Below are 21,327 nucleotides of genomic sequence, written 5' to 3'. Positions count from 1 at the left end.
CCCTCTAATTCTGAGGGAGAGACCACCCCCAGAGCACGTAGGTTCCAGTTGCAGAGTCATGGCCGGCTTTTCTTTCCGTTGTTGCTAAGGCTTTTCTGGGGAGATGAAAAGGGAGTAAGAGTGAACTCTAAAGAGAAGGGAGCTTGTGGAGAACAACGTTGACAAAGAAGCAGCAACAGGGATTTTCTTGAATGAGAAATGGCCCAAGATGTGTCAAGGGGAGAGTGACCCAGAAGCTCGAGCTTTGATCTTGAGGCGATAAAGGGCATGTCCATTCCACTGGAACTCAGGATGAAGACGGGATTACATTAAACAGTGTTTAACAACACAGAGAACTAGAAAGGAGGACATGGAGCTATCCACTGACTTCTCTTTCAGCCATGCACAACCGTGTCTTCCTCACAAACTGCAGTGTGGTTCTGACGAGCATCTGCGTTTGGCGATTTCTGTGAAGAGCTTTCCTTTCACATAAAGTACCAATGTTTTGCTTCTTGTCTAATGATACTTGTGGAGCATCATTTCTTAGGACAGCCAAGCCATAGCCACCAATGACAGCTAACGCTATTTATAATTTAAATACTTACAGCCTAACTTTCAATAAGGGCATAAAGAGTCCTTTAAGAATTGACCTTCAAAATACAAATTCATCAAATGAGAGCAAATGTCAAGTGGACCAAGGCTGAGTTCCAAAAGTGTCTTTGTCTCAGCGAAACATCAGCAGCAGTTTCAAAGCCATGACTTGCTCAGTTCCACTTGAAGTACATGATTACATGGTATGTTCGAAGCATCATCAGATATATGTTTTTGTTCTCCTAAACTTTTTGTTGTTCTGTTTTCTCCTCATTGTATCAATTTATTATTATATTAATATATGTTTATTAGCCATGAATTAGAATAAGGCAACTCTCACTTTTAAGAACGTCTTCAAAGTCCATTGCAGAGAAAATAACAATCTTCAAGCCAAAACCATTTTGGTTAAGGCCAGTCTTTTATGGGAGAAGTTTGGGGAGGGTTCCTGAAAACCTGACTTTATGTATCAGGTTCTATTCTATGTCTGGAACTGACATAATTTTAGAGAATGTGTTGGGGGAGGGGCTGCTTGTTCATCTTGACCTCCCAGAACTGAAATAACCACACAGCAACTGTATTAATTAAAACACTGCTTATCCCATTAGCTCTATATTCTTATTGGTTAACTCTTACATATTAATTTAATTCATTTCTATTAATCTGTGTATCACCACGAGGTCGTGGCCTACCAGCAAAGTTTCAGCCCATCTATCTCTGGTGGTGGCTCTATGGCATTTTCTCTCTCCTCCTTCCTTCTCCCAGCATTCAGTCCAGTTTTCCCTGCCTACCTAAGTTCTGCCTTATCAGCAGGCCAAGCCAGTTTCTTTATTCATTGACCAATAGAAGCAACACATAGACAGAAGGACCTCCCACACCAAGAATGTATGTCACAAACACTGAAGGAGGCCCATGTTGAATATGGTCCCTAGGGGGAGATGTTCAGGTACCCAGGGTTGTATCTACCATGATAGAAGACAAGGAAAGCATCTAAGAAAGCAAGAAAGGGTTAATAGGCAGATATGAGAAAAAGAGCAGCAACAACTCAGTTTATTTCTACAAACAACTAGAGATTGTGATAGGACCTCTAATGTGTATGGTAGGCTCGGTGATAACGGAAGTTGTCCCTCAAGGCCTGGAGGAATGAGCTGTACCTAGCAGAGTTCAATCAGAACATTGATCTCACGTGAGGACAATACACTGGCATCTGGAGCGCCCGGAACATCCACATAGAAGGTGAGACAGTGTAGGATGAATTGACTTTGGATTTGGCTATGCTTCCCCCAGCCAGAAACGTGTGTTTTGAAGAAGAGGAGCTGAATTCCATGCACAAGGGCAAGTTTGAATCTGTTATCAGAAATGGGACAAGATTTTAATTTTCAGTTAGCAAAAAGTATTTCCAATTTGCACATCTGAGATCCACAACTATGAGAAATTCAAATTTGTAACATAAACAATCCCTTGCTATGACAAACATACTTTAGTGAGCACATACTAATTAAATTTATCTTAAAAACAAAAGCCCAAGACTCCAATAAAAAAAGATGTTAGAAACACTTATCAACATGCAGCTCAGACTTACCTTAAGCGCTTGGCATAGCTTATTCCCTCCCTTCCCCCCATTCCTAGAAACCTTGAGGTTTTGATTTCCTCTTTCTTTCTGGCTCTTCTTCACATTTGAAGGACAGTCTTCCTTTCATGTGCCTTAGCATTCTTGCAGAGGAACACTGCCTTCCCTGATCTAGTCCCCGGGTATTTCAGGCAGAGGTTTCATTATCACTGACGTTCTACTGACTTCAGCCTCTCGTCTACTTCCATCCAGACCTCGGGACTCACAGAGTCAGCGGTCTCCAGGAGAGTTCCTCATGGATGTCCTACAGTCTCTCAGTCAGTGTTTTCAGTTCATTTTACAATGGTACAGGTGCCTGTCACAAAACGGGTACTCAGCTCTGTATCCTGGATGTAGTTGATCACGCACCACAATTGCCTGGACTTGGCTGTTGTTCATCTATAGCAGGACTATAAAGATCTCAACAATAAGGTGTTAGGGTTTGAATTCAATTTGTTTCCATCAAAACTCCTGTGTAAGTGTTGGTCCTTAAGGTGACATTCATTCATTCATTCATTCATTCATTCATTCTTCTCTCATACAATGCATCCCCACAGAAGCTTTCCCTTCCTCCACTCCTCCTGGGTCCTCCACACCTTCCCTTTTCCCTGGCTCTATTGCTTTTTCATTTCCCGTCAGAAAAGAGCAAGCCTCCCAGTGATATCCACTGAACATGATCCAACAAGATGCAATAAGACGCGACACAAATCCTCATACCAGTGCTGGACAAGGCAACACAGGAGGAGGAAAAAGGTCCCAAGATCAGACCAAAGAGTCTGAGACATGGGGGTCTCCTAGGAGGGGTTTGGATAATGAGGCAGAGCCCTTGGAAATGACTGATTTTCCTGTGAGAATGGCTTAGCTCTTCTTGTTAGGCCCCCATTTCTCTCTCCCACCCATGCCAGATTGCCCTTCTGTGTTTTGTCACGAGTTGACTTAGCACAAGACCCTCACTGGATGTGGCAACCCAGTCTTGAACTTCTCTCCTTTGCTGAAATGTCACTCACACAAACTCCTTCACAGATTACGCAGTTCCAGGATTCTGCTATGACGGCTGAGAACCAACAAAGACACAGGGTTAGTGTTCTTAACACCTGCTGCCCTCCCAAGCATCCAGCAGTGTCTGCTACTTACTGTATCATGTGTTTCAGCTGATGTCTTCTGAAGGAGCGAGAAGGAAGGAGAAAAATCACTCTGGAATGCAAAGATATGAGAGACAGTCTCCAATTCAGAAGCCAATGAGAGAATTTATGGAGTGCACCTAATAAGAAATGACGTTAAAACCTAATAGGTTAAATTTGTTCTTCCTTTTGCTTGTTTTCTGGAGTCAGGAGCTGAGGAAGGGCGGGGTGGCATGGTCCTGGAAAAGTGATGGGGTTGCCACCGCCCTTACTGTGAGTTATGAAGGAGCTAGATTTACCACCGGGTGTCTGTGGTCTCTGCCACATGGGAGGCTCAGAGTATCTGTACTTCTATGGTGCCTACCTTCACCAGCACAAGCCCTCCAAGAAAAGCAGATGGAAGCTACATGGCCATTGCTGGCAGAACTTTAGAATTTACATAACAGCCCTTCTGCTGCATTCTGCTGGGAGAAAGGAAATCCTCACAGCCCACCCAGACTTAAGAAGACGCCTTTCAAAGTGAGGCACGTCAAAGAATTGGACAACATGGACTTCGGTTAAGTTCCTTCAGATTTGGGGGCTTTGGATAGCTGTTGAATTTTAATGGTTGAGAGATTGACTAAACAGGATTCTGGTTGAATAAACATTTATGGTATATGGGGCTGGAGCAGAATCTGAGTCACAAACAATGAATAATCCAGTTGGCAAGAACATACCCTTTGCAGAGGGTGGGCTGGGAAACCATGCTGGGAAAACAGCAGGGTCTTGCATGCTAGGCTAATAAGTCAGTGTTTTCTTCTCCTTGGTGTTAGGGACAGAATTCACCCTCGGCTATACTAGAGAGGTACCCAACTGCTGGCATCCCAGCTTAGGGTCTTTCATGCCAGCAGTGAGCATCTCTTGACACGTAGAAGAGGAGCATGGTCGAAGAACTAATTTTAGAACCTAGCCTGGGGTTCAGCAGAAACTGGACAGGCTAAGTTATATGTAATGAACTCATTGATAAGGCTGTTATAGTGATCTTGGAGAAGTTGGGGCCCTGCCTGAGTAAAGGGGTGAAATTTAATATGAAAAGGAAGGAATGGGAGAATGTTGTGGGGAAAAAAAAAACAACAGCAAGACTGGGGACCTCTTGTTGACTGGAGGGTGCTCTTATAGGCTAGAGGCTCTTGCAGGCTAGGGGGTGCTCTTGTAGGCTGGAGGGGGCTCTTGCAGGCTGGGGGCGCTCTTGTAGGCTGGAGGATGCTCTTGCAGGCTGGGGGGTGCTCTTGTAGGCTGGAGGGGGCTCTTGCAGGTTGGAGGGACTCTATCTGGCTGTCGGGGGCTCTTGTTGCCTGTAGGGGGCTCTTGTTGGCTGTAGGGGGTTCTTGCAGAGTGCAGGGGGTTCTTGCTGTCTGGAGGGGGCCCTTGCTGACTGGAGGGGGCTCTCGGTGTCTAGATGGTACTCTTGCAGGCTGGAGGGGACTCTTGATGACTGGCAGAGGCTCTCTCTGGAGGGGGCTCTTATTGGCTGGAGGGGGCTCTTGACAGCTGGAGAGTCATTTGCTTTCTTAGGACAGTAAGAAAGAAGCAGCTCAGTGTTCCATGGGGATCTGAAGAATTCTTCACCTAGGGAGGAAGCTCCTGTTCCTACCTTACGCATTTGATTGAAATAGGGATAATTAATCTTCATTTAAGCAATATACTATGTAAGGTTGTGCTTTACAACTCAGAATCCAACAGTTGGGATATGATATCAAGGGAAATCTGTTTCTAGTCTTTTTTGGGGGGGAGGAACTTGAAAAACCTGTTTTCCTAGCTCCTTTGTCTCTCCTTCCTATCACCTACTTAAAACATATCATATGTTGGAACAATATATGTCCTATCACCATAACTGTAAATTTCTTTATAGTTTTCCATCTTAAAAAACACTTAGGGAAAACCAGAATATAACAATAACATTGAGAATACTTTCTATTCTCCCTTTTACCTTGTTCAAGATGCTTTGGTTCGGCCTCTTGGTAATCCACCTTTGGTGGGTCTGAGCTGGCAGAACTATGGAAATCACTCTCCGGTTTTTATTTATGGTCCGCTCCAAAGCTTTGAAATTAAGTTGACATCCAGTGTTAGCAGATATTCATTACCTTTCTAAAATGCCATTTAGAAAACTGATTGCTTGGGGGACTAGTCGGCAAAGAAGGGGACATTTCACACTCAGAAGACCGACTCTGTTCATGAAACGGCACAAAGTTCTCCTGGTAGGCTCCACCAGCGAGTGGGGCCGGCCCTCCCCGGCTCCTTTGCATCTTTCTATTTTAAACCAATCGTAATCTTGTTTTGAATTCTATAAAGTATCATGCATGTTGACATCGAGGCATAAATAACAAAGCCCATCTAAAGCAACATTTCCGCTAGGGAAAACAATCTGAAAGGTTTATTTATGCTGGAATTAAAAAAAAAACCCACAACAAATGGGAAGAGAAGAAACGATCCAGAAGGAGTGGAGAAAAGAGAAACAAGCCTTGCTTCATAAAGAATATCCCACACATGGATGCCTGTGAGGCTCTGAAATCACTCAGTCCTGGAAGTTGTGAACCAAGACTTCTCCAAAGTGCTTTCCTTTCCCCCAAAGAAGTCATAACAGGAATATATATAGATCTATAATGCCTTTCTGTTGGGGAAATGAAAGTACTTTCAAAACAATCTCATAACACTCTGATGGAGGAAATGATGGCAGGTTTTATATTACCCCTATCACACAGGTGATGGAGGCCCTGATAAATGGAGTTGGTGGCAAAGTCACAAATAGATGCCAGGCTTTCTGATGTACAGCTAGGACTTCAGTAGTTAAATGAAAAATATGTTCCCTGTTTGCTCAGCCCTTCTTCATCCATCAGAAAGAACCTTTGGCGTCAGGATTAACCCCTGCTCGTTCCCACACAGGAAACGGAGATCCCACTCTCAATTTTAAATTTGCAAAACAGTGTCACAAGAATAAGTGCTCAGATCAAAACCAAAAAATTTACTTGGACAGTTAAACGCCGAGATGCACAAAGTAATCTGTTGGTTGCCAGAGGCTGGGAGGAGAGGGAGGCGGAGTCGCTGTTCAATGAACATAAAGTCTGAGCCATAGAAAATGAGAAATGTCTAGAGCGCCGCTGTATGACACCAAGCCCTTAGTTACCAGAAGTATACCAAACAATTCTTTGTTAAGAGAATTCACGCTATATGGTTGCTTTTTGGCACAATGAAAGAATTTAATTTGGAGTGTACCCATGCTCCAGACACTGCTGCAACTTTAATGAACACAGTGGTTCACAAAATTGGGGATCATTTGCCTCTCTTGAGACCGGGTAGCTGTAAGTGATCTGCCCCAAGCCTTCATATTTTCATGGTTTCTAAAGCCATTACCACCTCAACAGCTCCATGGGTTGGTTTTGTTTTGTTTGTTTGTTTTCTTAAAAACTTAATATATTAGGAAGACTATGGGCTTGACACAGAATTTGCATTAAATCCTAACCCTAACTTACTGTGTGACTTTGAGAAAAACTACGTAATTTCCCAGCTCAGGTTTCTCTATTTGTAAAATGAGAACCATACCCTCGAATTGGGCTATCAAGGAACACATAATGTACACAGAACATTTTAGCTCAGAGTCTGGAATGGAGGTAACGTTCAGTATATATGACCACTCTTTCCCTGTATGAGATATTTAGTGAGCTGTTGGGAGCAGTCCTCCTGGAGCTGATGCCCAGGCCTACACCTACCTGCCGGCTAAAGACACACTGCCAGGAGCTGACTGGCACAATGAATCCAGGACTGGAGCTCTATAAAGTCTAAATTCTTCTGGTTCTTCCCTGTTAGCCAAATCTTTTGACACTCTTGCATCGTGATGGTTCTCCATGGTGTGAATCTGCCTTCCCAAGATAGAATGCGAAACCCCCACATTTCTCAGTTTCCTTTGCCTCTGGGATGCAGTCATCTGACTTAGTTCTGCTAATCAGATGCACATGCTAGAGAGAGGATTATGTGCAGAGGCAGGAGGGGTGCAGGGCCCCCATTCTGCAGGCACAGATGGTAGAGAGGCAGCATGGTTCTGGAGTCATCAAAAGCAGCTTCTCCCAGTTTTGCCAGCTTTGCTTTGAGGTTCTGGGGCCTGTTTCTGCAAATTCACTCCAGAGCTTCTGTCTTTGATTCTTCCAGAGACCCCAACTTTCCTGATGCTAAATATTCTACCATTTCATTTTTTTCTTCTTACCTGTCACGGGCCCTTGCATGGATTTTATGATGAGCTAAGTGTAAACAAATAAACAAACAAACAACACTGTAATATTCCCATACCTGGATGGATTTTCCATAAGAACCAGACTTTCTACAAATAAAGGGGATAAGCCCATTGCAGCCCAACATTAGTGGCCTCTTGGTTCCCAGCAGGGAGTTCTTACAACCTTAGGTTCAAGAGGTCCTCAAGGATCCCACCCTATTCTTAACCACCTGCAAGCCACACTTAGAAGGCTGCTTAAAGAGGCAAGAAAACTTCCACAAGAGTGGGTTGAAATGAAGTTTATCTTACTGAATAAACAGAAGATTTCCCTTACTAAAGGACTCTGGCTTCTTTGTACCAACCTAGATATGTGGAAGTTTTTTTTTTTTTCCTTTTTTGAGACAGGGTTTCCCTGTGTAACAGCTTTACCTGTTCTGGAACTAGTTCTGTAGACCAGGTTGGCCTCAAATTTACAGATATCCACCTGCCTCTACCTACCGAGTGCTGAGATTAAAGGTGTGCACCACCACTGCCTGGCTGTAGGTCTAAAATCGATTGACTTAACAGTTTTGATACACATAAATTTTCAGTAAAGCTGTTCCATGTCACATGGCAGCAATAATATACATTCACTCAACAATTATTTCTTATGAACTGTCATGTGCCGGGTGTTGAGTTGGGGCTTAGCGCACATGCCATGCTGGGTAAGTAAGATCCGCTATCAATTTTCCCTCAAGACTCTCACCATGGAGTAGGAAGACAGACAATTCCAACATCATGTTGGACTAGGATCTGCTTCTCTCAGGGCTGGGAAGGCTTTCTTTTGCTGGCAGATTGTTTTTCTTACTATTTTAATCTCTAGGAAGAAAGATTCTGTCTCATACCTGATGCACTATTTCCTAATATTTGTATAGAATCAGCACCTGGACTGAGGCCAGCGATGCATCTGTAATTTCAGCATCACAATATGCTTTGAATTGCTTATACAGAGCTTATTCCTAACTGGAGAGGTAACCAGTGGACTTGGGTCAGTAAATCCATATTTCTTAGGATCCCTGATTTATTAGTGCCAGTACTTTAGCTAACAGAAGGAAGTTCCGTGGGTGTCTGACAGAATCAGAAGCAAAGCTGGAGAAAAGGTCTCCAGAAAGAACTGAGGGCACCATGTTCTCTGGTGGAGCTGAGAAGAGTGAACCCATACTCTTGTTCACAGAATACTGTCACCCAGTTACACTTGTCAAGATTCGAAATCCAAGAATAGCTCACTCCCGGAGTCACAAGGCCATGACTGCCCAAGCAGATACAGGAAATAGCTCAAGGATAGTTTGGGACACTGTTATGTTTGGATATGGTACCACCTCCCCACCGAAGGCTCTTATGTTGGAAGGTTTGGTCTCTAGTTCAATGTTCAGAGGTGAGACTTTGCAGAAGTGATGGGGTCACAGGAGATTATAAATGGTTCAAGCTACTGGTGGGTTTAAAACTTGAATAGAGATGAGGTGGCAAAAGTATGGAAGGTAGGACATCACTGGGGAAAATGAGTGCTCTTCCTGTCTCTCCCCGCCCCCTTCCCTCTGCTCCCCAGCTTCCCTGGGCTGCAAATTTTGCTTAGGAACACTCTCTTGTACTGCTCTGCCTCACCACAGGGATGCTGCAGGGATGCCGGGCAATCATGGACTGAATCCTCTGAAACCTTAGCCAAAATAAACTCTCTTTCTTTATAGCGGGTTTTGCTCAGATACTCGTCACTGCAATGAAAACTCACAGTAACACAGATCCTCTTAGAAAGCAAAGCAGAGTTCCACGACCCAGTTCCAAAGACATCTACCATGATGCCGCTGCTCCAATGGTGTGGTTCCCATGGCAACTACCATGCACATCCTCCTGTGCAGATGTTGACTAGGATCATTGATACTGCTTCTTTTATAACTATTCCTGACCCCAAGAAAGGCCTCTTGGTGAGGACAAGACAGAAGAATGCCATTGAAAGGAGGGTATGGGTTACAGAAGGAATTTTGCATTTGACTTATGTATCTTCAACCAATTTTACACTCAACAAAAGTTCTAAAATGTAGAGTTCCTAATATCCATAACCCTGCTTCCTCTAAGGAGATAATTATACCCACAAATATCAAGAAGATGAGATTAAATTGTCCCAATATCATTTACTCAAACTTGTATTTGATTAAAATTTCACCACTGAGGTAATTTTCTCTTGTTCCTGGTTCTCCCATCTCTCTGTAGCTTCTGAGTTAGTGTGACCGTTCCTCACACATTTCTTCTCTCCTATGACCTGGAGACCTTTGAAGTACTTCTCTGTAATGCCCTCATTTGGGTTAGTCATGTGTTCAGTTCTCATGATGAAGTGAGGCTATGTATATTTGTTATGTGTACTAGAGAGATGGTGTTGTCTATCCTAGCAATGGGTCTGGGCATTTACATATCTTATGATTAGTGACACTCTTTTAATTGGCTAACTTGGTTTCTGCTGGCTTTCTCCACTGTGAAGTCACTATCCTTCACTTTGTATTGATGACTACCTTGCTACAGAACACTGGGTCTATGTGAATCCTATTGTCCTCAAACTTCTGCCAGAACAGTTTAGTAGATCTTGTTTTTTGAGTCTTGCCACTTTATTGCTATTTTCTTTCTATTTCTCTCATTGCTCTTCTCCCCAGTAAAATTTATTGGAATTCTGTTTTAAGAAGTTTCTGTTTCTCTAAATACTACTTTTATTTTATTTTTTTAAGAATACAGTACTGTGTGCCTTAGGCTTATCTTGAACATGCTATATAGTGTCTTAGTTAGGATTTTTATTGCTGTGAAGAGACACCATGACCATGGCAACTCTTGTAAAGAAAACATTTAATTGAGTTTACAGTGTCAGAGGTTCAGCCCATTATGATCATGATCGGAGCATGGCACGCTGGTGCACTGCAGCAGAGAGTGCTATGTCTTGCAGGCAACAGGAAGTTGACTGATTGTCACACTGATGGAAACTTGAGAAAAGACCTCAAAGCTCACTTTTACAGTGACACACTTCCTTGAACAAGGTCTCACCTCCAAACAGTGCCATTCCCTTTGGGGGCCATTTTCTTTTAAACCACCTTACATAGCTAAAGACAACTTTGAAGTATAAATTTTGTTGCCATTACTTCTGGAATACTGGGATTAACAGGCATATACCATAGGGGTGGGATCAAATGTAGGGCCTCATATACACTAGGTAAAAAAAAGTTCTCACTGAACAATATCTCATGCTGCTAGTTACTTTGTGGTTCATTAATTATGACTTTGGACTTATGGATATTTATTTTGGCCTGTGGTTTAAAATCCAACAGCATCATTGTTTGGATCCCAAATTCTCCCAGCCTTGGCCACAAAGATCTCCTTTAGGTTAGTTCCTGCCACTTTCTGATGCCATCTTTCTTTGAACAGTTCTTGAACTTGGACACCGAGAGTTGTTCCAGGCTTGCCTTTTATTTCCATTACCTCAGCACCCAACACCAATTGTAACTTGAAGGGGCCTGCTTGTTGGGCTTTCTGTCCTGCCTGGTATCCCACAGCTGGCAAGTCTCAAAAAAAATCACACAGAGTTTAGATTAGGTTACAAACTGATTGGCCCATTAGCTCAGTCTTCTTATTAACTAATTCTTACATCTTATGGTAACCCATAATTCTTGTCTGTGTTAGCCATGTGGCTCAGTACCTTTTCCAGCAGGGCAGGTTACATCTTGCTTCTCTGTGGTCTGGGCAGGAATGGAGGAATGGGCTTCCTCCTTCCTAGCCTTCTCCTGTTCTCATCACCCCACCTCTACTTCCTGTCTGGTTGACCCGCCTATACTTCTTGCCTGGCCAATCAGCGTTTTATTAAAATACATGATTGACAGAATACAGATAATTCTCCCGCACCAACCAATCACTTCCCATTTAGGGAATTCGTTAAATCCTCAAATCACATCTCAAGCCAACTCAGCATCTCTGGGGTGGCACTCAGCACCAGGATTTGGTCAAGGTACCAGGTGAATTTTATGTGCAGTTGTGGTGAGAACCAATGGATCTGAGCAGTGTTTTCTAACTCTCCTGTGTCTTTCAAACCTTTGGGGATCTTGTCTGTTTCTGCAGATTTGGGTGAGAGACTAGATTCTGCTTTTCTATCATGGTTGTTGGGCAGACTCCTCTCTCTGTAAGCAAAGAAGGCTGGATTGCATGACCTCCAGTAGCATGCACCTTAAAAATCACTCGTGGATCTGCAAAGGCCTTGCAGCTTTGAGAAAACAAGTGTTTGTTATGTCACTGCCCCCATCATTTCTTTTCCAATTAGCTGGCATGCATGGCAAAGGGGTCCTTCTTGCTACACAGTGTAGACAAAGTCAAGACTGATCTAAGAAGTGAAAATGGAAAATGGCAGTGTTTGACTCTGAAAGCAAACCACCACAATGAACAAAAAAATAGTAAGTGTTTTCCTTGTCTTCTATTGTCCCAACAGGTCGTGGATACATCTCTTTGAAACATGGAGAGTGATAATAAAGGAGCATTATTTGTTAGGCTGAAAGCCTAACCAAAAAACCCCAGATGTGGCTATTCATCTTGGAAAAGACTGATACAAAAGGTGGGAGTCTGCTGTGGGAAGTAGGTCATGATGTTGGACTTTGTTTGAACATAACCCTTTGGGGACCTTGTCTTTGGCTTTTTTTTTCTGCATTAGCTCAGTTTTCCCAGCTGTTTTTAGCTTGTACATATTCCAGTCCAGCCACTAAGCTACTCCAAGGTGGCTGGTCTCCAGGAGAGTAACACAAGGTCCAGAAAGAACTAACTGCAATTAGTCACATTTATCTGGATTTTATGGACCCATGCACTTTGTCCTTTACCAAAGAACTTTGATTTTCCAAATGAGGGTCATCTGTAGCATCCCTTCAGCTTTCAGATACCCAATGTATATTCACTGAAGAGTGCTTAGTCCTATGAAGATGCAGAAACCTACATCTTTGGGTGGGAACAAGCATCCCTGTTTCCCTGGTGATCTCTGGCACACATTCTACCTCTAACAGGCATGTAAATGCATTAGATAAAATTACAGGCTATTGGTTCATCAACAGTGTGTTTTCATTAGCTAAAAGAGCTGGGTTTCCGACCCTTTTCACCTTCTAGGTGAGTGACTCTGATGGCTATAATACTTTTTGTCTTTCCTCTCAGGCCTTCTCTACCAAGATTTCGAAATCCTTCGACTTGCCTTCTGGGACTTTGTACTGTAACCCTTCCTTCCTTAGAGCCTCAGACACAAAATAAAGGAGACGAGATGTGGTCTCCCTCACCCCCACCTGCGGATGGTTGCGCAGAAACTGTCCCGTTTGTGCCATGCGGTGTAGTCAGGTATCTATCAGAGATGCCTCAGCAGCCGCCTTCTGGTCAGTGCTCACTCTGTCTCAGTCCTGCAGATTCTCGGCCCTGATGGAGGAGGCAAAGCCCAGCATTAACAGCACGTATAAAACTAACCCAGCAAAGGTAGATAATCCATCACCTTTCATAAGACAAGCTGATACTTAACAGCTTCAGTGCATTAAGTAGTTAGGAACGTATTAACTGGGTTTTGCAAAGGAAAAAAAAAAAGGTTCATTCTGAGTTTATGATGATCTCATTTTATAGAAAAAAAAAAGAAAAAGAACCGATTTCTGTTTTTATTGAGCCCTAAACCTAATGCTTGGAAGAAAGGCCCCAGTGCTGGGAATCGATGAAGCGGGTGATGCCATGTGCTAGGATATCATTCATCTGCCAGTCAGACGACATTCTCACCCGGCCCTGCCCGCACAACAGGGACAGGCAGAGACCATATGGGTGCAGAGGCCATGGCTTCATCGCTGAGGACATACATCTGGCATGCTGGCTGCTCTGACCCTCTTCTCCTGTGGTTGCTCTGGTGCTTCACCTGAAGATGTGTTACTGCCTCACAGGCGTCATAACTATGTCTTTCATTTCTCTCCCCTGACTTATACCTGCAATGAAAACGCAGAGGTGGGGGGTGGGGGCCAAGGCTTTTCCTCTCCGGCCTCCAAGTCTCCAACACTGGGGACATTTTTGAAGCATTCTCTTGGAGGAGACACTTGTGGGTAAACAGGGGAAGGGATTTAGACGTTCCTAAGAAAGGAAAGTTGAATTGCAGGATTTAGACGTGTAAACTGATTTGGGACCGGCGGTTTAGCCATATCCCGGGCTGTGCTTGTGTCTCTGCTTGGGGTAATTTCAGGGACCTATTCTTTCTGACCATCGTCTGTTTCTACTCATGTTTTGAGTTTGCCCCATTCTGCTCTGGAAACTCTTAGCCTAAACTACAGTCATTGTTTTTTCCCAAGCAGACACGGTCAGTGAGATGACCAAGCTTGCTTTGAAACTGTAAACTTGACAACAGGGTGTGAAACCCACTTAGTAAACCACAACTAGCTGGCTTATTGTCAGAAAAAAAAATAATAAAATTTTCAGGCTGCATTGTTTACCAAAAAGGCATTAAATTATGAACTCGTATTTGCACCTGTGTGCCGTGATTTTCAATGTAAAATGTATTTATTAGGATCAGGGTTTGAAATAAATATTTAATAAATACTAATTTTTGACTTTGAATAGCACTGGTTAGGAGCGTGAATACTATTTGATTTTGAATCTTGGCTCTAACATTTGCTAGCTGTGTGACATTAGGCCAACTACTTAACTTCTCTGTTTTAGATTTCAGTATTTCACATTTGTGAAAGATCAAAAAAATGTAGCTACCTTACTGGGTCAACATGAGACTTAAGTGTAATAGCTTGTGTACAGTGCTTTTAAACCTTGCCTGGCACAGTGTCTTATGACACTTAACCCACTTATGTGGGTTAAAAAAAAAGTGATCAACGTGAATTTTTTTTTTTTGCATGATGAACCAAGGCAACAGTATTCCTTTTCTATGGCTATTTATAGTCTAGTATGCACACATGTGTATTTTTATTAAAAACTGTCTGTTCTGTGTGGCATTCTCCCAAGCAGACCTCAGGGTACCAACCACAGTGCCACTGCTCACGTGCTGTGTGACCTTTGACCAGCTCTGTCTTTATAGACCCCGAGGCTTCATCCCTAAAGTGTTACCAACAGAATGTGTCCCATCCCGTGTCTGCCAGGACTCCGAGGTCATTCCCTGAAGAAGCTCTGGCTCTATGAACCCCTGTCTTTGCCGTTAGGATTCAAATCATGTCCTTCCTGCACCCTTCCCGAACTGAGAGGCAATCCCGCCTCTTCTTTGATGTGAATGGCTTGCTTAAATCTGTATTTCAGTCCCCTGAGCTGAATCAACCACATAGGGGCTCAGATAAAGGCCGGTACCCTGAGGAGGGAAGTCATTGTGAGGCCCAGGAGGTGGATTCAGACCGCCCCACTGCGCGCTCTTCAGCCTCTCCATCACCACTTAGCTAAGTCTCTTGAATGTCCTTTTACCTCAGCAGGTTTTCCCATCCCCTTGTGTCGTTCCGACATGTCACAATGCCACTCTGACAGCTGTCTGCAGCCAGAGGGTCACATCCTACTGCTTTCCCCTTCAGAGACAGTAGCAAAGTGTTCAGGACAAAGCCGCCTACCCAGGCTAGATAGCTAGCCCCCGCCTCCTTTTTTCATTGTCACTTGTAAATACTTCAGTAGCATAAAGGAGCTCATTAGCCAACGGGGCTTCCAACTCTAGTCCCTTTCTTAAGGACCCTTGGCAAACCTGTTGTGACAGAAATGTAAAATTCTGGAGGACTCCTGGACTTGAAGATCTGCCATGGCTTCGCTGTAATTCTCCCCCTCTTCTCCCACGGCACACTTACCAGAGCTTTTAAACATGAATAATGGGGTGATATTATGCAGTATCAATCTCTCCCCCGACCACAAGTTCCTCAAGGGCAGGGTACCTGCCGGTATTCATCTTTGTATCCCCTGCAACCAACCGGCACACATCTCAATCAACATCTGCCGAAGGGGAGCCGGCTGAATTTATACCCCAGGTCACAGTGTGGAGCTCAGACGACTTCGGAGCTGAAGGCAAGTAGGAATCATTTATTAGTTACTGCCTAACTCGGCACTGGCTTCCCAGGAATTCACGACCCTGCAAAGGTTAAGGCGATTGTGTTGGTGCCTTTGGTGGAAGATCTTTCTCCTTGTTCTTAGAGGGAAGGAAAACCTGGAAGCCAGGTTTGGCGTATCGTGGTTTTGTCATCCATGGCTAGAGAAAGCCGGTCAGGAGGAGTATGTTTTTAACCCAGCGGCAGAACCGCAGACAGCTGCCAGGGCCGCCGGTTCTTACCGAGCTCAGTTCTAAACACAAGGCATGAGCTGTTTTCTTCCTCTGCTACAGGCGCGTGTCTTTGACTTAACTTTAGTTTCTAAGCAGAAATACAGAAAATCATCTTTGGAGACCTTGGCTTGTGCCCAAGCCACGCACTTTGCTATTTTGCTCTCTAGTCTCATTGCCAGACAACAGCGGCGTCGATGTTTCCCCCTTACAATTGAGGAAACTGAGGCCCAAGAAGTTTAACCAGAAAGCAGGGTGGAGATCAGCCCCGTCCGGATGCCCACGCTCCATCATAGACTTCACTCTTTGCACACTGTTGGGAGTTTTAGCGCGCGCGTGACAGGCCGTGCGCTTCCGTTTCTTCACGAAGCCTCCTCCTGCTCAGGTTCCCTGATTCCACTTTTTGGAGACAAAGTCCAGTTCTCCAAGATTTGACCTCACTAGGCCATCTCTCGCGCGCGTCCCAAGGACTGACGGCCACTCCCCCGCCCACTTCGGAGTCCCAGCCCCGGTTGAGCCTTCGGGCTCTGTGCTCGTCCCACTGGGTCCGCGCCGCGGGGCTGCTCCGCATACCCAGAGCTCCCTCGGGATCGGGTGGCCCGCGCCTGGCCCCACCTCCCCTACCTGACGCCCGCGCGGCCAGCTGCTCCGTAGCCTCCGCCCACCGGCGCGCCTGCGCTGCCATTGGCTCCGCGGGCTGCCCGTCTCCTCCGCTCCGTCCCGGAGGCAGGTTTAGCAGGAGAAGCCGCAGTCCCGGCGGCTCGGGCGCAGCGCGGAGCGCCGATCGCGGCGGGCATGGCCCTGCGCGCGGGACTCCTTGGCAGCAGCCGAGCCACGGTGGACGTGAACTTGGCAACGCGCTCCTGCGGCCCGGCCTCGGTCATGTAGTCGCCGGCGGCGCTCCCCGCAGCACGGGAGCCTCAGCAAGATCCAGACGCAGTCGAGCAGCCGGGGCTTCCCCGGGAGGCGCCAAGAGTCCCGCCACCCATCGGGCGGCACTTTGGGTCGGAGAGGGACATGGAGGAGAAAGTTTCCGAGGCGCCTGAGCCGGTGCCCCGTGGTTGCAGCGGCCACGGCACCCGAACCCTAGTCCCTTCGGCGGCAGCCGTGTCCTCGGAGGGCGCTTCCTCGGCGGAGTCGTCCTCGGGCTCGGAAACTCTGTCGGAGGAAGGGGAGCCCGGCCGCTTCTCCTGCAGGTCTCAGCCGCCGCGGCCGCCGGGCGGCGCCCTGGGAACCCGGCTGCCCGCCGCGTGGGCTCCCGCGCGCGTGGCACTGGAGCGTGGAGTTCCTGCCCTGCCGCTGCCGCCCCCCGGAGGAGCGGTACTGCCGGTACCCCGGGTCAGCAGCGCATCCCAGGAGGAGCAGGACGAGGAGGTGGGCCCTGCCTGTCCACATCCCGAACCCTCTAGATCCCCCTTGCAGGGACACCTCAGACTCCGTTGCAGTTGCACTCGCGCCGGTTTCTTGGAGAGGGGAGGGAACTAAAGGCTTTCAGCTAACCATTCTGGGATAGTGAGGGCCAGGGTCCTTGACTTCATGGTTGTTCCCGAGCGCTTTTCTACATGGGCTACCCGACGGTGTGCTTTGGAAATGTCACAGAGCCAATCCCTTCATATCTGCATCTGCTTGGGTTGCCAACATCAGGATGTGATCTGAAAGCTTGACTTGTCCCTGCAACTCATATCCGATTTCTCGAAGTGGGAGTCGCTAACTACTGAAATCTTGGGTGGAGCGGGAGACCCGGAGCGTAGGACGCGGGTGGCAGTGGCAGCTGCGGGTTGCACTTTTGGGGTGTCAGAGACTAGGGTTTTCTGGGGTCGCCTGTGGATGGTTTTGGTGGATCATTTCACCTTCCGTCCTGGGGCTGAGGAAGCCCAACGTTAAGCCCCTTGCGCACGCATGAGCGCCTACAGCTCCTATTCGGACTCTAGTGTCTAGAGGAGCGCAGTCACCATACCGGGTATCTTACCTTCTTCAGAGGACTTTGTCCAACCTCATTCCTGGAAGGCTGTGCATCCAAAACTCTGGTTCGCTTCTTGACACACTGAGTTTCATGATCCCCTAGGTTGCTGTATCTGGCTTGCTTTTTCCCAGCCTTTCTTGTTTTGGAAGACAGAGAAGGAAGATTCTCCACGTCTTTAAGATTGTTTGCTCTGGATGTTTCTTTTGAGAGAAATCATCTTGATCAGACAGAGCCATAAATAAAACATAACCATAGCATAGTCTCCTTGTGAAATTAATTCTGTAGTGCCAGGCTGGTATTTTCCAGTCTCTGCTGGGGTAAGCGCTAGGAAACAATTGCCTTTATCCCTAGAAGAAGTAAACAGAATCCAGGGTCCTGGTACTAGCCCCCTGGGTGCCCAGCCTGGAAACGGGGCTAGCTCTGGCACAATGCTAGCAGAGGCAAATCCCAGCCTGGCAAAGACAGAAGCAGCCTTGACTGGTGGTTGGCCAAGTCTCCGGTGGTAGCCATGACTTGTTCCTGAATACCCGTGGGACTGCACAGATCTCAGGCAGGTGTCTCCATGGAGACCTGCTTTCTAGGAGTCTTGCTTCTCCATTGTGAGACCTGGATGCATTTCATTCCTTATGTGTTCCGTTCTGTAGTCAAAAGTGGAGAATTTCAAGGTAAAGTTCACGCTGACAGCGAATGCTGTTTCTGATCTGGAATTCTGGATAGCTCTAAATTCCAGATTGAGTTTAGTCATTCCAGGAGTTGGTCGAGTGACACGCCCACCCTAGATGCTGGCAGAGAGCAGTGCTTCCTCCTGGGTACATCTCCCTTTGATGTAGCATGTTGGCTCTGAGTAACGGGCTATCTTAACCTAGTGATTCTGTTTAGCCGACATGGTATACACAAGGTCTTGAAACTGTGGGGATGGGGGTGGGTAACTTCTCATTTTTGATCCTGATTGCATAGTTGATTTATCGCCTCCCCTCAGGGTGACAGTGTTTTATTTCCTCTGAAGTGGACATAATGATATCAAAGCAGTGAAGAATGGTGGAGTGAGACATATTTTGTGCTTCAGAGTAGGATGGCTGAGTGATTTTGATCACTGTTTGCGGAAGTTCAGAACTGGATGTAAACAGACAGTGCTGCAATTCAGGGCATGACTTAGCCTAACAGGGGGTGATGGGGTGAAATCTTGACTTGCCCTGAGGATTTTAAAACAAAACCAAAGTCCGGTGGCTCCTACACTTGAGCAGTGGGAGAAGTGTTAAAAGTTGATGCAGGGTTGATGCGGTACACCACAGTTCCACCCGGTGTAGAAAAACCCACACATTTTAAATTACTCTTGTAGAAGATTCAGGAATGTTGGGCTAAAAACACCCCATTTCATGGAAATGCCTGGGTTTGACTTCTTTCTGGTTTTGGAAGTATTTGCTTGCGGATCATTCGACTTCTGTCAGCCTCAGTTTTCTCACCTCTAAAGTGGGAGCAATATTAATACACTCTTGAGACATTTTATACACACCTGTACCCATCATCTGACTTAATCTCAGCATAGTAAACTGATATTGAGTGCCAAGTAAATGTCAGTGAATATTAACTTTTAAGTTTATTGCTCATAAAATTTTGTGAAATTGAACTGCAGAGTTTGGGTTGACTTGTTACTCCAATAATGCATAGTTTATGTACAATGTACTTTGAGAGAATCTGAAGTCCCCCCCCCCGTTTTTAAAAGATTTGTTATTTTTAAATGATGTGCATGCAGTGTGCACACGTGTGTGCAGGCGCTGCTGGACTCCAGAGGAGGGCATTGCATATTGGGTCCCCTGGAGTTGGAGTTACAAGCAGTTGTCAGTCACCCCATGTGCTAGAAACTGACCACTGACCCTCTGCAAGAGCAGCCCTTGCTTTTAATTGCTGAGCCGTTTCTCCAGCTCTTGGCTCACTCCCCTTCTACGGGTATAAGTGTGTGTGGGGGATTCTTTCTGTTTATTTCAGGCTGTGTTGTGACAAGGCGCCTGGGTCTAGAGTTAGTTTTACTGTAGCAAGGCCCATGCTATAAAACATTAGAAGGCTTCAGAGCAACTCATAGGATGGTAAGGAATTCATTTCAATTTAAAAATTGCTGTGTAACTTGGGAGATTCACTTTTTTTTCCAAAGAATTTTTAAAAATACCAACTCACTGTATTTGCGTTTAAAATGTGATGAAATTCTGGTTCCTAGCATATTCCGACAGTGCTGATTTTTCTGACAAGTGTTAACGCTGTTTTGAATATATCTAGTAAGGGTCACAGTGCTCCCTCCATCTGTGTCACGGGCTAGCTCACTGTTAAGACGTGTGTACACAGACCAAGTCTCACATGCTTCAGCCAGACCCGTGGGCTTTGGTGTCTTAAAAACTAGTTGAATGTTGGCATTGATAGATACTTGAAGTTGTGATTTGCTCTCATCATCCTGTGCTGTGGAGAGAAAATCTCCAGTCTCACATGCACTGGGCCAGCGCTTACCACTGGGCTACCAACACAGCCGTTTTTATACTTAATATTATACACAAGAGTCAGAGCCGAGGGGTGACTTAGTTTTGTTAAAAACAAAAACAAACAGCAAACAAATCCAAAACCAGCTTTAAGTCCTGGCTGCAAGTCTGTGGATGTGGGGTTCTCTATGTTGAGGGCTTGCACACTGCATTTCTGATCGGCAATCTGGGTTGGAGGATTGAACCTCCCTCCCATTTATGCAGTTTGCCCCAAAACAGTGGTTTTCAACCTATAGATCATGACCCTCTGGGGGTGTCAAATAACCCTTTTACAGGGTCACCTAAGACCATCTGCATATCAGATATTTACAATATGGTTCATACCAATAGAGAAAATTATAGTTATGAAGTTGCAAGAGAAATAATTTTATGGTTGGTGTTACTACAACACGAGGAACTGTATCAAAGGGTCTCAGCATTAGGAAAATTAAGAACCATGGCTCTCTCACTCCCTCTGAGGAGTGGATAGGGGATGGGAAAGCAGGGGAGAAGGGGAGGGAAGTAGAACTGGGGTTGGTATGTAAGATAAAAAATAAATTATTTTAATAAAAGATATGAAAAAAGAAAAAGAAACATGGTGCACGCGTGCATACACACACACACACACACACACACACACACACCACCACACGATTGGGGATTTAGCTCAGTGGTAGAGTGCTTACCCAGGAACAGACCTTGGATTTGGTCCTCAGCTGTGGGTGTGAGAAGGAGAAGGACCACAGGCCTCTAAGGCATTCTACCTTGTATTTCCCCAAAGCACCTCATGATCCCAGTGAGGTACTGGTTGGTCGCTGTTTTGGGGAACTCACTGAGAGCAGGAATTTTACCCTGGATGTCTAACACCTGCCTCTAATAAATGAGTGAGAACTTGGTAAACATGTGTCAAACGCCTCTGAAACTAGTGGTCTGTTTGACTGAAGGGTGGCTGACCACGTGTCTGTTTGTATGTTGTGAATGTGGATGCACCAGTCTCGTGGCCCCTCTCCCATTAAAACAAACAAAACAA

General features: G+C 45.6%; 1 protein-coding gene and 1 long non-coding RNA gene across 5 annotated transcripts in view; one reads left to right on the top strand and one right to left on the bottom strand.

Moving 5' to 3' along the window:
• Positions 1-1,907: 1,907 nt before the first annotated feature.
• On the bottom strand, positions 1,908-12,986 carry LOC125406032 (uncharacterized). Its single transcript, XR_014997084.2, has 4 exons — positions 12,862-12,986; positions 5,267-5,376; positions 3,311-3,370; positions 1,908-3,230 (listed from the first exon to the last, which is right to left on the bottom strand). It is a non-coding gene; the product is annotated as an uncharacterized LOC125406032 (long non-coding RNA).
• A 3,611-nt stretch (positions 12,987-16,597) lies between these two features.
• Mast4 (microtubule associated serine/threonine kinase family member 4) overlaps positions 16,598-21,327 on the top strand; it is a 582,754-nt gene continuing 578,024 nt past the window's right edge. For 2 of the 4 annotated variants that reach the window (XM_087896866.1, XM_087896865.1), the window contains exon 1: positions 16,600-17,204. In XM_087896866.1, the coding sequence (XP_087752992.1) occupies positions 16,848-17,204 (357 nt within the window). In that variant the 5' untranslated portion in view covers positions 16,600-16,847. Of the gene's footprint in view, positions 17,205-21,327 lie in introns of all 4 variants that reach the window. The other 2 variants (XM_087896863.1, XM_087896864.1) reach the window with 2 other exon arrangements.

The sequence above is a fragment of the Myodes glareolus genome, chromosome 15 (assembly GCF_982192425.1).
Source record: "Myodes glareolus chromosome 15, mMyoGla1.1, whole genome shotgun sequence".
Taxonomy (NCBI): domain Eukaryota; kingdom Metazoa; phylum Chordata; class Mammalia; order Rodentia; family Cricetidae; genus Myodes; species Myodes glareolus.
The sequence above is the reverse complement of the archived record's forward strand: the minus strand, read 5'-3'. Positions and strand labels throughout refer to the sequence as shown.